This window comes from Mytilus trossulus, chromosome 6, assembly GCF_036588685.1.
Source record: "Mytilus trossulus isolate FHL-02 chromosome 6, PNRI_Mtr1.1.1.hap1, whole genome shotgun sequence".
Lineage (NCBI taxonomy): Eukaryota > Metazoa > Mollusca > Bivalvia > Mytilida > Mytilidae > Mytilus > Mytilus trossulus.
The window spans coordinates 24,460,733-24,475,813 of record NC_086378.1 but is presented as its reverse complement, the minus strand read 5'-3'; the positions used below and the strand labels follow the sequence as shown (position 1 = coordinate 24,475,813).

Below are 15,081 nucleotides of genomic sequence, written 5' to 3'. Positions count from 1 at the left end.
CTTCCGGTCAACTTTTTGCCCTTTTATAGTAATATATTTATTTTTTTCTTTATATCATATTAATTGTCATTTAAATGTCTTTAAGAATCAATTTACAGATTTTGACCGGGTTATATGCTTTTTCGTGAATATAAGTTTTACTGTTCAAAAATGTGTTGTCAGAGTCACACTAAGAAACACTTCCGGTCAACTTTTCGGTAAAAAAGAATATTCAAATATTTTTTTTTTTAATTTAATCTTATAGCCTATTATAATAGCTTTCAGAATCACTTTTATTTATTGTTTTATCTTAAGCGGTTCCAGAGATATTAATTATAATACACCAATTTTTCACTTCCGCGTTTTAGACCCTCCCCTATATATGATCAACTACATGTATGTATCTAGGTTTTGACTATGGGCCCGATTTTCAACTTGTAATCACTGGCGGAGAACCTGAGACATAACACATGTGTAAAAGTAGTCTCAGTGAGAACACATAAAAATAAGTCCAAAGATTTCAAAATTTAAATTATTTTGATTTTAAAAACAATTAAATGTAAGGTGTTCTTTGATATGCACTATCTAAACATGTGTTTACCCATATAAAAACACAAAAAATTATGAACAAAAGATGAACTGGGCGAAATGACCTAACTGGGATCGGGTCGAGATAGTTCTGAGAATCGGGGGCGAAACAACCCAGATTCTCATCAGCGAATTAAGGCTTATTCTATATATTTTTCAAAAATTAAATAGTAATTTTGACTCGTGATTGAAATCAAAATTCTCAACAGGTTCGAGAAACTAATAATTGATTCGACCAATAAAGTCGTGTTTGCTATTTTCGTCGATGCTGTGATAACCAACCGGAAGTGAAGAAATTCTATTTGGAGAAAAAAAAGAAAAAAGACGAGTCTATTTAATTGTCTTAACCATGTTAATCAAAGTAAAGGTAATTGATAAAAAGCCAGAAACAGAAATAATGAGAATAAACCATAAATATAGTTAACATTTTTCTTAAGGAGAAATTAGAATTGTATTTAATCTTTAAATTACTTGAAGAGAAAAGGGGGAAGGCCGACGGGTTGGGTGTAGTTCTGTATCTGTATGGTTAGGTCGTAGCTACCAATTCTGGCTTTAATTTAACGGGGTAAAGGCGCTGTTTCGCGCACAATAGTGTCCTCAAGATTGTTGCAGTTATAAACTGTGGACACAAAGAATGAGTTTGAGTATTGCTGAGTTTTACTGGTGGGAAGGTTGACCGAAGCCGGCATGTATTAATCAAAGTTGTGATCGAGAGTGGAAAAACGACGATAAAAAGTCAGTATGAATGCATTTTCGTAGGCATGTACCAGTGAATTCTTCCGTTAAAAACTTATCCGTGTCACTTGCGTATTCACAAGGACAATGTCTATATACAATCAATAGAATTTTGAATGGAAATGGGAAATATGTTAAAAGAGACAACAACCCAACCAAGGAGCAGACAAAAGCCAAAAGCCACCAATTGGTCTTCAACGCAGGGAGAAATTCTTGCACCTAAGGGTGGTCCTCGGCTAGCCCCTATAAATATGAGGCAGGCATTACCTGTGAATGGGGACGAAGTCTATGAATTATTTTTATATTTTTTTTATATTGTGATGTTAGGAATTTTACTTGTGACAGTATTTAAGTTATGACGTCATGTTCAATGTAAACAAAGAAATGCATCAGGTTAAATTAATTCATATCAAAGACAAAGAATTACTTAAAATGAAATATTGTTATTTGTGTTCCTTGACTATTCAAAGTCTTGTGACAATGAGACGGAAGAAGGAAGTAGATTTCTGCGTTCTGTGCAAATGCAGGAATTAAAAAAAGCGACCAAAAAAATTTTCAACAATTTTGAGTTCATTAGTACAATGGTACAAACGACCAAATCTAAAGTGTAATTAACTGAAGAAAAAACTGATTTAAGACTTATGAGAGGAATCATGTAAGGGATGCATTAATTATTCTGTGGATTTGTTTATTTTCAAGGGTATCAATTTTTCGTGGAGTTAGGAAAACTTGCGTTTTTTGTGGATATTTGAGTACATGGTTTTGCCAATCTCTTCATACAAAGCCTATTGAAAAAAACTTATTTGTTGAATATTTGAATTTTTAGTTCACCTGTACTCTCCAAACTTAAGAAAATTGTTATCCAACAAATAATAATGAATCCACAGTACATAGTAAAAATTAGTTTACATAGTAAAAGTAAGGTGACATGTCTTCCTGCTGACTGTTACCTTGTGAACTAGCAGGTTCAAAATCTGGCGCAGCATGTAAGCCCAGTACAAAGTTATTGTATTTATACCAAAGTTAACATATTTTTGTCCTGAATATGCATATTAATTTTGACACTGGACGTTAAGCAGCAATCCATTGTCACCAATTATGTCATTTCTCATCTTTCTTTTTCTCTTTTCAGACGCTTACTGGAAAAGAGGTAAGTAATTTAATATTGAATACATACCCAAAGTGAAACAATAAGATTTTATATGTTAAATAAATTTATCAACAATAATTAGTTTATCTTCAAAAACTAACTTTATGCTGGGATGTTTAATTTGTTGTCCAAAGAAATCAAATGTTAGAATTTTATTCATTATTACCAAAAGATCGATAAATTGGATTTAGCATGTGCTACCACTGGATTTAGTACAAAATACTGAAAATTTAGAAATTATTGTGTGCATTTTTATGCCCCAACTTCGATAGTAGAGGGGCATTATGTTTTCTGGTCTGTGCCTCCGTTTGTTCGTCCCGCTTCAGGTTAAAGTTTTTGGTCGAGGTAGTTTTTGATGAAGTTGAAGTCCAATCAATTTGAAACTTAGTACACATGTTCCCTATGATAGAATCTTTCTAATTTTAATGTTAAATTAAAGAATAGGCCCCAATTTCATGGTCCACTGAACAAAGAAAAAGATAGTGTGAAGCTCAGGTTAAAGTTTTTGGTCAAGGTAGTTTTTGATGAAGTTGAAGTCCAATCAAGTCGAGACTTAGTACACATGTTTACTATGATATGATCATTCTAATTCTAATGCCAAATTAAAGTATTGACCCCAATTTCACGGTCCAGTGAACATGTAAAATGATAGTGTGAGTGGGGCATCCGTGTACTATGAATACATTCTTGTTTATTGGGATTTTGTCATTTTAGACTAAAATGCAATTTTAGTTTTTTGCTATATTGAGAAAAAATGCTGTTTAATACATATTGAAAAAAATCAAAATGCCAGTTTTTTTTTTATTTCAGATAAGCACCTGCATAAAAATCTAGTTTAAATTTATGCATTTATCATGTCTATTTGTGCAGTCCTGGATTTCTGGGTGCAAGGGTTCAAAGAAGTGTTAAATTTATAATTTATTACAGTGGGGCAGGGCATCATTTGTGTCTTACAGACAGTGCAACAATTTCAAGTTGTACATCACTGTATATAAAATCTAAGTATGTGGAACTATATCATGTACAAAAAATGTATATGCATGCATGTGGCACCAGGCAGAGCAGATAAAGCATTGTCTATATCTAGCTTTTAAAAAATCACATATATATGTATGAATTAGGATTATTGTAAATAAAATAAATACATTCTTAATGTGTTTGTGTTAAATTGTATTTTTCAGATTGAAATAGACATAGAACCCACAGACAAGGTAAGATAACGTTAACATAATTGTCCTTGATAATTAAGAAATTACAATTCTGTATTTTGAAGGGTTGCCACCATCATGACCATCAAATAATTATTTGATTTACAGTGGCAAATTTTCCCAAAAAGTACTTTCTGTTGGATAGCAAAAGAAATAAATAAGCTTTGAAAAAAGTATGAAATACAATAAAATTCAAATACATGTAGGTACAATGTATTATGAAGGCTTTTGGTGTATTAATGTCTAACATAGAAAAAAAGGAAAACTTTACACTGAACCTTATTCTGTAACATGTATACTTCAAATTAGGATAAATATTATAAACTTTTGAGGAAGTAGTGTTTTGTTTTCCATGATATTGAAATTTTTGAACATGTTCCTTAAATCCAATATGAGGTCAAGCTAAAAGTGAAACACTTAAGTCAGAGTATGTTGGCTTTGGATTTGACCACAATAGTTGCATATAAAGGAAAATAGATCAACATAAAAAAAATGCATTGAAATGTAAAATATGATGCAATGTATACAAAATACCTTTTATATAGTATAGACACAATAGCTAACTACTCTATCAAAATCAAATGTATATTCAACTAAGTTATCATATTACCAATAGATAAATTCAAAATATAGTCGAATATATGAAACGTAAATATACATCATGTTCATAAGCACATTTGTCACAGATGTCACATATGACATACATGTATAAAAGTTTTATATGTCTGTTGAATCCATGACATATTCAGATATTCTAGTACATGTATTCCAATGTCTTTGTAAAGTTGCTTAAAATAAATCTCAATCTCATAAAATTTTAACGCTACATTATTTCTACATGAAGAAAGATCCCTTTAGTTTTGGTAATGTTTGCTAAGTAGTTTCAGAGTTACTGGATTTATCATGTTTATCTGTTTGAATAAAGGCAATTTTTCACATATCTTGCATGATTTTATTCTGATACTTTATTTGACTACAGTATTTTGTATTTTAGGTGGAAAGAATAAAAGAAAGAGTAGAAGAAAAAGAGGGAATTCCCCCACCACAACAGAGATTGATCTTTAGTGGTAAACAAATGTGAGTGTACATATACCTTGCAGTACTATTTTCTCATACATAAGTGACTTACCAATATTTTCAGTTAACATAAGTCCAAGACTAAATTGTAAGTAGGCTATGCAAATTGTTTCATTGCTAATCTACATGTAAGTAAATGTATTCCAAAATGATTTTTATGCCCATAGCCATAGTACTAGTAGAGGGGGCTTTATGTTTTACCCTTGTCTGTCTGTACGTTCGTATATCCAAAAGTTTGTTTCTGTTCCCTAAATTTTAGTTTGCCTCGCCCAACTGTTATGAAACTTATAACCAATGCTTATTACCCCAACATAAATATCAAGTTAGAATTTGGGTGGCTTCACTTTTACCGTTCTTGAGGAATACTCCTTTATAAACATAAAAATTAATGAATTTTTTGTATCCGTTTTTCAACTTTAATTTACCACAAACAAATGTTATAAAACTTATACAAAATGCATTTTACTACAAAATACAGGTCTAGTTTGAATTTTGGTGTCACTTATACCATAGTTAAACCTGTTTACAAATGAATTTTTAATTTCTGTTCTCAAACTTAAGTTAGCCTCAACCAAATGCTATTATACTTATACAAAATACTCATTACCACAAAATTCAGATCAAGTACAAATTTGGGTAGCATCACTTTTACCAATTTTATGCCCCCATCGTAGCGGAGGGGGCATTAATTTTTACCCTTGTCCATCCGTATGTCCCCAAATTGATTTCCATTCTCAAACTTGAGTTTGCCTCAACCAAATTTTATGAAACTTATACACAATGCTTATTACTGCAAAACAAGTTTGAATTTTGGTGCCGTCACTTTAACCGATTTAGAGTGATTTCCCTTTAAAAATGAAAAAAAATTCTTTTTTTTTTGTTTCTGTTCTTTAAGGCCAGGATTTTTTAATTTGTTGGTTTACGGATCCGCCGACCCGATTTTGCCAATTCCTAGAATAAAAATAAAATTGACTTTTCATGCTTTTTTATTCCAGCCGACCCAAACAAATGCATTTATCCCTAAAAAATAATTAAATTCTCTTTTTTTATGAAATGAAATGCATGAATCATTTACAAGATTGATAACACTCTCTGTTGTGAAAAAATAAAACTTCCAGTTTACGTTTCTAAAAATAGACAAATCAATTATAACTGACCTTGAAATGTCGTTTACGCAAATAATTTTTCGGAACGAAATCTGTGTTTAAAACCAATAACACAATAAGTTCGTTTCCCTTATATGTCATCAGTCTGTAAGATGCATAATCTCATAGAAATAGACTTGTCCAAATGTGGACAGGTGGAAAGCACCTTGGAAGTAAAAGTTCTGAATATCAACAATTCATTTAGAATTTTCTTGTTTCATGGATAATAAAAAAAAAAATATCGTCCATTTGGATAAAAAACGGGAATGGACACCAGATAAACCGATATTCTCGTTTTTTCCGTGGACAAGTCTATTACGTTTTTGACACGTGTGTTGAAACTTATTTTCGTACGACGTTTTTAACATTTGTTTTTTTTATCAGTTTTCGTTTTTGAAGATCATTACTCACCAAGTTTTCTGGAATTGATTAAGAGCTACGCGAATTTGTTTTCTTGTTTGTGAAATGACGATTTAATTTCGTCTTTGTCTGTGAACACCCCCCTTTTTTTACGGCAAATCATCAGACAATGTCATGCGATATTTATGACAGCTGAGCAAGAATATTTCATCGAACTAAAATTTGAAATGATAACAAAAAAGCATAAAAACATTTTGTTAAAAAGGTGAAATGTATATTTATTTTGCATTTTTTTTCTGTGTTGAAAGATATTTTTTTTCTTTTTTTTCCCGACCGACCGACCGGACTTTTTCATGGGGAAAATCCGTAAACCAACAAATTAAAAAAACGTGGCCTAACTTTAGTTTTCCAGAGACAATGTTATTAAACTTATACACAATGCTTCTTACCTCAAAATACAGATCAAGTATGAATTTTGGTTGTATCACTTCAACCATTCTGGAGTTATGCTCCTTTGCAAATGGAAAAAAAGAATCTAATATCTGTTCAAAAAATATCAATCGTATAAGTGTTAAAAAAAAAAATTAAATTGGAGTTATCTTTCTTTGTCTATAAACGTACTTGAATCAATGTTAACAACTACAATTATGGACAAAGGAAGATAGCTCCAATTTTTATAAATTAATTTTAACAATTGCATCAACTACAACCAATGCTTTATACAATGCAATGTTCACTAAAAAATCTTTACCCATCAGTGCTTACAAGCACTTTGAGTTTGAATAATTTTCTTCAGTTTTGTCCCTTTATAATCTTACTTAATCTTTTGTTTCCGTTTTCTAACTTAAGTTTGTCTCAACTAAACTTAATGAAATGTATATAGAATGCTTATTACCACTTAACTCAGTTTAAGTTCATATTTTGGGGTGTTATTTTCACAGTTCTTGAGTTATGTCCCTTTATTATGTTTTATGTTAGCGTGGGCAACATCTGATTCCATATTTATTCAGCTATGTCGATTCTAAGCTTTAAATGATATGCAAGTGTCATTTTTTTTTTTTCAAACATTTATACATGAAGCTAAAATATTATGATCCCAAGTTTTGTCAACCAATAATCATACATTTTTTGATTGAGTTAAGTCTGCCAATTGATATTTTATCGTATGTTTTTATATGTTGTGATGTTATGCTATTGTTTCAGAAAAAGGGAGAAGGTTTGGGCCCATTAAAACGTTTAATCCCGCTGCAAATGTTTGCACCTGTCCTAAGTCAGGAATCTGATGTACAGTAGTTGTCGTTTGTTTATGTAATATATACGTGTTTCTCGTTTCTCGTTTTGTTTATATAGATTAGACCGTTGGTTTTCCCGTTTGAATGGTTTTACACTAGTAATTTTGGGGCCCTTTATAGCTTGTTGTTCGGTGTGAGCCAAGGCTCCGTGTTGAAGGCCGTACTTTAACCTATAATGGTTTAATTTTTAAATTGTTATTTGGATGGAGAGTTGTCTCATTGGCACTCACACCACATCTTCCTATATCTATTTCTCTTGATAAATAATTACACCGTTAGGATTTGTATAAATTCACTGTTTGGTTTATATACAATTTTGTTTTAATTTTAGGAATGATGAAAAGACAGCGGCAGATTATAAAGTGACTGGAGGATCAGTATTACATCTTGTTCTAGCTTTACGAGGAGGAGTGTAGAATATATCATGTCATTGTGTTGTTATGTCATCATGGAACACTATCATCTATTCCACATCTAGGATTGTTATTGTACATAAAGAGGAATATGATTGACGGAAAAAAATATGATACTTTGGGGGTAATTAAAGTACAAAAAGTACTTGAAATAGTGAAATGTATTATTTGGTATTCGTACTTTCAAGCATTTTCTTTGCAATATTTGATTTTTTTTTATGATAAGTGCTTTCACCACATATGAGTTCAGTTTTGAATATAGAAAGTGTCAAGTTTGACCTTTTTCCTTTACTGCTAAATAGTTTTCAAAGAAATTTAAGATTAGGGATATACATTTGAAAGAATGAACTTTCAATTTCTTTTATTGTTTATGTATTAATGTACATTTTTGTATAAATAATTTAAAATAATTTGTTTTTGTTTTTCGTGTGTATATTTTATGTCTCTGGGACATACATTTACAACTTGCCACATTTTCACATGTTTGTTATGTAAGATTTCATTGGATGATGAAAATTGCTTTTCTTCTTCTTCAAATTTAGACTCAAGGTAATGCAGTTGGTTAAGAAATAGTTTTAAAGGAGTGATGCCCTTTGAAATCAATGCATGTAATATGTTACATTGAGTGCTTATATTTGAATAAGTTGATGTCATACAATTGCCAATGAGTCCAAATAAACATGGATGTTAACTATAGGTCACCATACAGAGTTAAACAATGAGCAAAGCAAAGACTGTATAGTGTGCCTTCAAAGTTTTGAGAAAACCAACTGCCTGAATCAGAATTATGACAGAACAAGACATGAAAAATGGCAGTTAGCAACTAAAGACAACAAATGAAACCTTTATTTCTTGGAATAGATATGAAATTTTATATATGAGGTTTATATTAACAATGCCGTGGTTCAATTCTAAACTAGTACTGATCAAATTATATTTATAAGAAAAGGCCTTCAGGAATGTAAAATATGTGGATTCTAAAAAAAACACTGAAGAAATTCTAAATAATATTAGACCTTAAGTATTCAAGAGATTACAGCTGCTACTCTGACTTTGTAAATGTTGTCAGTGTCTTGAGAAGAGTGTTGATGAACTAATGTTCTCATCATTTTTCTTAAAAAATTCTAGGGAAGATATCAAGATCTTGTTGATAAATTTTACATTGGCTGCTTTAGGATGTCTTCAGATCTAAACTTTACAACAAATATTTCTATAAATTAAGCACAGAGTAAAGGTATGATTTTGAAAAGATGACACATGATGTCATATAGACGAAAGATGACACATGATGTCAGATAGACGAAAGATGACACATGATGTCAGATAGACAAAAGATGACACATGATGTCAGATAGACAAAAGATGACACATGATGTCAGATAGACAAAAGATGACACATGATGTCAGATAGACAAAAGATGACACATGATGTCAGATAGACAAAAGATGACACATGATGTCAGATAGACAAAAGATGACACATGATGTCAGATAGACAAAAGATGACACATGATGTCAGATAGACATTTATTCCTTTAAACTGATCAACGTGTACGTACATTGTTGACATGTTATGTGTATTTTAATTCTGAGTAAGAGTTATAATCCTGCAAACATGAAGGTCAACTCAAGCCACTTAAAATTCAAACCAATTTCTTATGACATAACAAAATAATAATAGTGGCCCAAACCATATTTGCTATTTTTCAAGTTAAAAAGGGGTAAAACACTTGAATTGCAAGGTCTCCCTGTCCAATTTAGAACTGTCTGGGTGTAATGCTTGATGTTATAGAGTGGAAACAAAATATTTGAGTGTTTAAGAAGTTGTAATTGGGCATAACTCTAGAACAGCAAGTGAATCACTGAGTTTTATAAGTTTTTGATGATGAAAATTTTAGGTTAGAGTAGGAAAACAAAATTGGGAGGTCAAAATGATCGACAGAAATACAGAAAGACTGACTGATGGTCAATACTTGATGCCCTCTTGGCCTCAGGCTGGGCATAAAAAGACAAACATTTCATTTCAGAATAGACAAATACCGAAATGTCAGATGGGTTAACCCTTTGACCCATATAAGCATAACTTTATACATTGGAAAGTAATCATTTTACTTTAATTATTGTATTACAAAAAAATATTTGCTTGCATTAAGGAAAACAATTTACAATATCCCTAAACAAAGTACATGTATGATGAAAAATGGTTGACTAGGGTATATAATTTGACACCTGAACTTTTCCAATACAGAGAAGCATCTGTTTGGCTAGGTGAGAGATATATATACTAGTATATATATTAGAACAGCCAGCCAGAATGGGAATGTAAATTATGATGCTTCATGGAAGAACAGTGCCAAACACTCTACACTTTAATGAATCCTTGCAACAATTTTTATACAATCGCAAAATTTGAAAAAAATTTCGTCGTATATTGCTATCACGTTGGCGTCATAGTCATTGTCGTGGTCGTCATCGTCCCAATACTTTTAGTTTTCGCACTCTAACTTAGTAAAAGTGAATAGAAATCTATGAAATTTTAATACAAGGTTTATGACCACAAAAGGAAGGTGGGTATTGATTTTGGGAGTTTTGATCCCAACAGTTTTGGAATTAGGGGCCAAAAAGGGCCCAAATAAGCATTTTCTTGGTTTTCGCACTATAACTTTAGTTTAAGCAAATAGAAATCTATGAAATTTTGACACAAGGTTTATGACCACCAAAGACAGATTGGGATTAATTTTGGGAGTTTTGGTTCCAACAGTTTAGGAATTAGGGGCCAATAAAAGGCCCCAATTAAGCATTATTCTTGGTTTTCGCACAATAACTTTAGTGTAGGTAAATAGAAATCAATGAAATTTAAACACAAGGTCTATAACCACAAAAGGAAGATTGGGATTGATTTTGGGAGTTGAGGTCGGAACAGTTTAGGAATAAGGGGCCAAAAAGGGGCTCAAATAAGCATTTTTCTTGGTATTGGCACCACAACTTTAGTGTAAGTAAATAGAAATCTATGAAATTCAACACAAGGTTTATAACCAAAAAAGGAAGTTTGGGATTGATTTTGGGAGTTTTGGTCCCAACAGTTTAGGAATAAGGGGCCCAAAGGGCCCAACATTAAACTTTGTTTGATTTCATCCAAAATTGAATAATTGGGGTTCTTTGATATGCCGAATCTAACTGTGTTACTATGTAGATTCTTAATTTTTGGTCCCGTTTTCAAATTGGTCTACATGAAGGTCCAAAGGGTCCAAAATTAAACTAAGTTTAATTTTAACAAAAAATGAATACTTGGGGTTCTTTGTTAAGCTGAATCCAAAAATGTACTTAGATTTTTTATTATTGGCCCAGTTTTCAAGTTGGTCCAAAATTTTCAGGGTCCAAAATTAAAAATTGTTTGATTTCATCAAGAATTGAATTATTGGGGTTCTTTGATATGCCAAATCTAAATGTGTATGGAGATTCTTAATTTTGGTCCTGTTTTCAAATTGGTCTACATTAAAGTCGTAAGGGTCCAAAATTAAATTAAGTTTGATTTAAACAAAAATTAAATCTTTGGGCTTCTTTAGTATGCTGAATCTATACTGCATGTACTTAGATTTTTGATTTCTGATTATTGAAATTTTCAATTGCACAGTATTCAGCAATATCAAAAAATCTCCAATTGCACAGTATTGTGCAATGGCAAGAAATTTTCCATTGCACAATATTGCGCAATAGCAAGAAATCTTCAATTGCACAGTATTGTGCAATAGCAAGTCTTTTCAATTGCACAGTATTGCGCAATAGCAAGAAATATCTAATTGCACAATGTTGTGCAATAATAGCAAATTTTTTTTTAATTAGAGTTATGTTTCTTTGTCCAGAATTGTAAGCAAGAAATATCTGATTGCACAATATTGTGCAATAGCAAGAATTTTTTTAATTGGAGTTATCTTTCTTTGTCCAGAATCAACTTAAATCATTGTTATATACAATATACAACATATATTCTCTTTTTACTACCAACTGATAAATCAAAACAATCTTTACCATTCAGTGATCACAAGCACTTTTTTACATCTTAATATTTTAGGATGTATTTAAATGAGTAGTTATTGTTGCAAACTCCATTAGAAATTTGAATTGAGATCAGTTTTGGAGTAGGGAAAGAGGGATTTTCATTAGAACACATTCATTCTGTGTCAGAAACCTATGCTGTGTCAACTATTTAATCACAATCCAAATTTAGAGCTGGATTCAGCTTGAATGTTGTGTCCATACTTGCCCCAACCGTTCAGTGTTCAACCTCTGCGGTCATATAAAGCTGCGCCCTGAGGAGCATCTGGTTTAAGGTTGTTGTCACAGATAACCTGGGACAGTGGTATAACAGTACAACATTAGAAAGAACTATAAAAATCAGTTGAAAAAGGCTTAACTCATCAGATGGACAAAAATACAAGTTAAGTCTGTTTCTTAAAAACTATCAACAATAGGTCAACTATATTTTATTCATTGAAAGATTGTAAGGTACACATGCATTTCTTGTTTGGTTTATATGACCTTGACCTCAATTTCTTGAATCATGCTGTGTTTATGTGATAGTTGTAGTAAAGCTTTCTATTAAGGACTATCAACATAATGTCAATGATGTGTAAAGAAGGCGAGACATTTCAGCATGTGCACTCTTGTCTTTAGGTAACCTGGATATTGCAAGGGATAATTATTGTTCCTATCCAACATACATTGTACCCTAGTTTCAGTGGCAGTCTCAATTTCCTGCCTATTCTGGTCCAACCACTTTTCAAGTTATACCTTTGGGATTTGCTTTTGTACTGAATATGCACGAAATATTTGTCAATAGATACTAAGCAATAAATCGAATCAATCAATCAATCATTTGAACAAAGGAGAGTTAAATTAAGGTCATACCCTTTGATATATCTCCGATCTACATATACTCTATGCAACCACCCACAAACCAAATATTGTCAAACATCATTTATAGTTATTAAGGAACAGAACAGGCCCCAAAACTTTTGGCCTCTGTACAACATGTATTTGATCCACATATTGTCCACTCTTACAGATCTTAAATGCAACTGTTTATTATGTATATCATGTAAACTAAATTCAGTCTTCCAAACTTTATTCAAATATACATCAAAAGTTTCCTAAAATTACCCAAATATACATTAAAAAAATTGCCAAAAATTATCATATACCAAAATTGGTTCATGGAACACCAAATTTTTCATTATCAGATTTATGTCAGTTTTTAGCATATTTTTTTGTTTAAAAGTCACAAAAAATAATATTCATACAGATAGATATAGAAACAAAAGCTTAATTCAGAATTTAAAAAAAAAGTCAAGTTCACTGGGAATACTGAAAAAAATAATATAAAAAAACAAACAGTAAATGACTAAAAACTCCATACCAGGTACAAGCACTTCCAGGGAGTATTACAGTAAAGAAAATTAAAAAAAATAATTTCCTTTTATCAATTAAATGCCTGGTATTTAACTAGTTTGTGTCATTTACAATTATCTCTATATATATATTTTTTTTCTTTTTAATTAATCTGAAATAAACAAGGAAAATTAGAAAAAAAATATTCTTCATATTCCTACTGATATTGCATTGTACTGTTAAAACAAGACATATACACAAATAAACCAGTTATAAATCATCTTTATTCAGATGGAAGACTTGAAAACTGAAAGAAAAATAAATAGAATTTTCATCCACAAAACAACCATGCATGTAAAAAAAACCTTTAACAAATAAAACTTATCATTTAATAATCACATGAAATGAAGGATTTTAAAAAGGAAATTAAACTAAAAGAAAAATATTCAACACAAAATTTTACTTTCATAAATGGAATAAATGGGGGAAAAAAGATTGTCAGATATCTTAATTTTTTCATTTTTTTTTTAAATCTGTATATATTCTAGTTATTCTAATTTTGCATGAAGTTTTTACATTAGAACTTAACAAGCATGGGTTATGCTGTTTCTGTCGAATATAATAACTGATCAAAAGGGACCAATAATTGTTTCAGAGCCTACTACAATCTTGTAAATGATAGGTAGTTATTTCAGTTGAAGTCATCTGAAAACCAAATATTTTTGTGTTAAAAAAATTATATTATAAAAAAAATTTGATTATACATTTTCTGTTGAGGATCTTTCCCATCTGCATACACTGCCTGAATGACAGAACCATGAGTCATTTAAATTATTTTAAAAGCAAAATTCTATCAGAAAATTAAGTAGAAATTTATAACAAAATGTTTCGTTGTACACTGACAGCAATATTTTCTTAACAAAGGTAAATGCTAATAACTTTCAACAAATGTACATCAATTCAAAATGTAACAAATATATATACATTAAAATTTATCTAAAATATATTCAAGCACTAAAAAATCCTGATATAAAGTATATAATCCCTCAGATTACAAAAAAGCATGTGCCAAAAAAAAAAGTACATGTTATGATCAAATTCACATACATAATCTACATTTTCTATTTGATTCAATTTTCTTTTCAACAGTCAAGTATCATTTAAGTAAACAATTGAATAAAATAAATGTCATTTTCTTTTTATTCTGAATTGTCTAGTTTTTTTGATTTTTTGTCAGATATTTGGACTCCTCTAGTTTTATCCATGAATTACCTGTAAAACTTTTGCCTGTTTACCCTCACATTTCTCGTCATAATTTTGTTTCATGAGGTTACAAGGTGATTTTTACAGTTTGTGTAAGAAAAAAGTTGTCAATGTTTAATGCAATCACTTACATTAATTCAAAAATAATTCTAAAATTCTATTTTTTTTTAATTCAAAATATTTTGTTATCCTCAGCTTTGTTTCTCTAATAAAAATAGGAGAAACTAACTTGTATAAAATGCAAATACCTGTAATGATATGAGAATAAATAAATTTGGTGTTTTTACTGTCTTCTGATTGATTAAAATTATTAGTTTTATTTTCAATGTTGTCAATTTTGATGGCGACACGCCCAAACTGACGTTGTGTATTCATACACCAACATGTATGTACCTTGTAATTGTTAATATAAATAATATAAAAAGTTCTTTGAGCCTTATTTTTGATAGAAATTTATTTGTAATGAATGGCAATAATTTATTT

At 30.6% G+C, this 15,081-nt stretch overlaps 1 protein-coding gene across 1 annotated transcript; it reads left to right on the top strand.

Moving 5' to 3' along the window:
* Window positions 1-789: 789 nt before the first annotated feature.
* Window positions 790-8,357, top strand: LOC134720967 (NEDD8). Its single transcript, XM_063583594.1, has 5 exons — window positions 790-934; window positions 2,435-2,452; window positions 3,634-3,663; window positions 4,655-4,737; window positions 7,866-8,357. Exons 1-5 carry the CDS (start codon window positions 917-919, stop codon window positions 7,948-7,950), a joined length of 234 nt encoding a protein of 77 aa, XP_063439664.1. The 5' UTR covers window positions 790-916; the 3' UTR covers window positions 7,951-8,357.
* The last annotated feature ends 6,724 nt before the right edge of the window (window positions 8,358-15,081 follow it).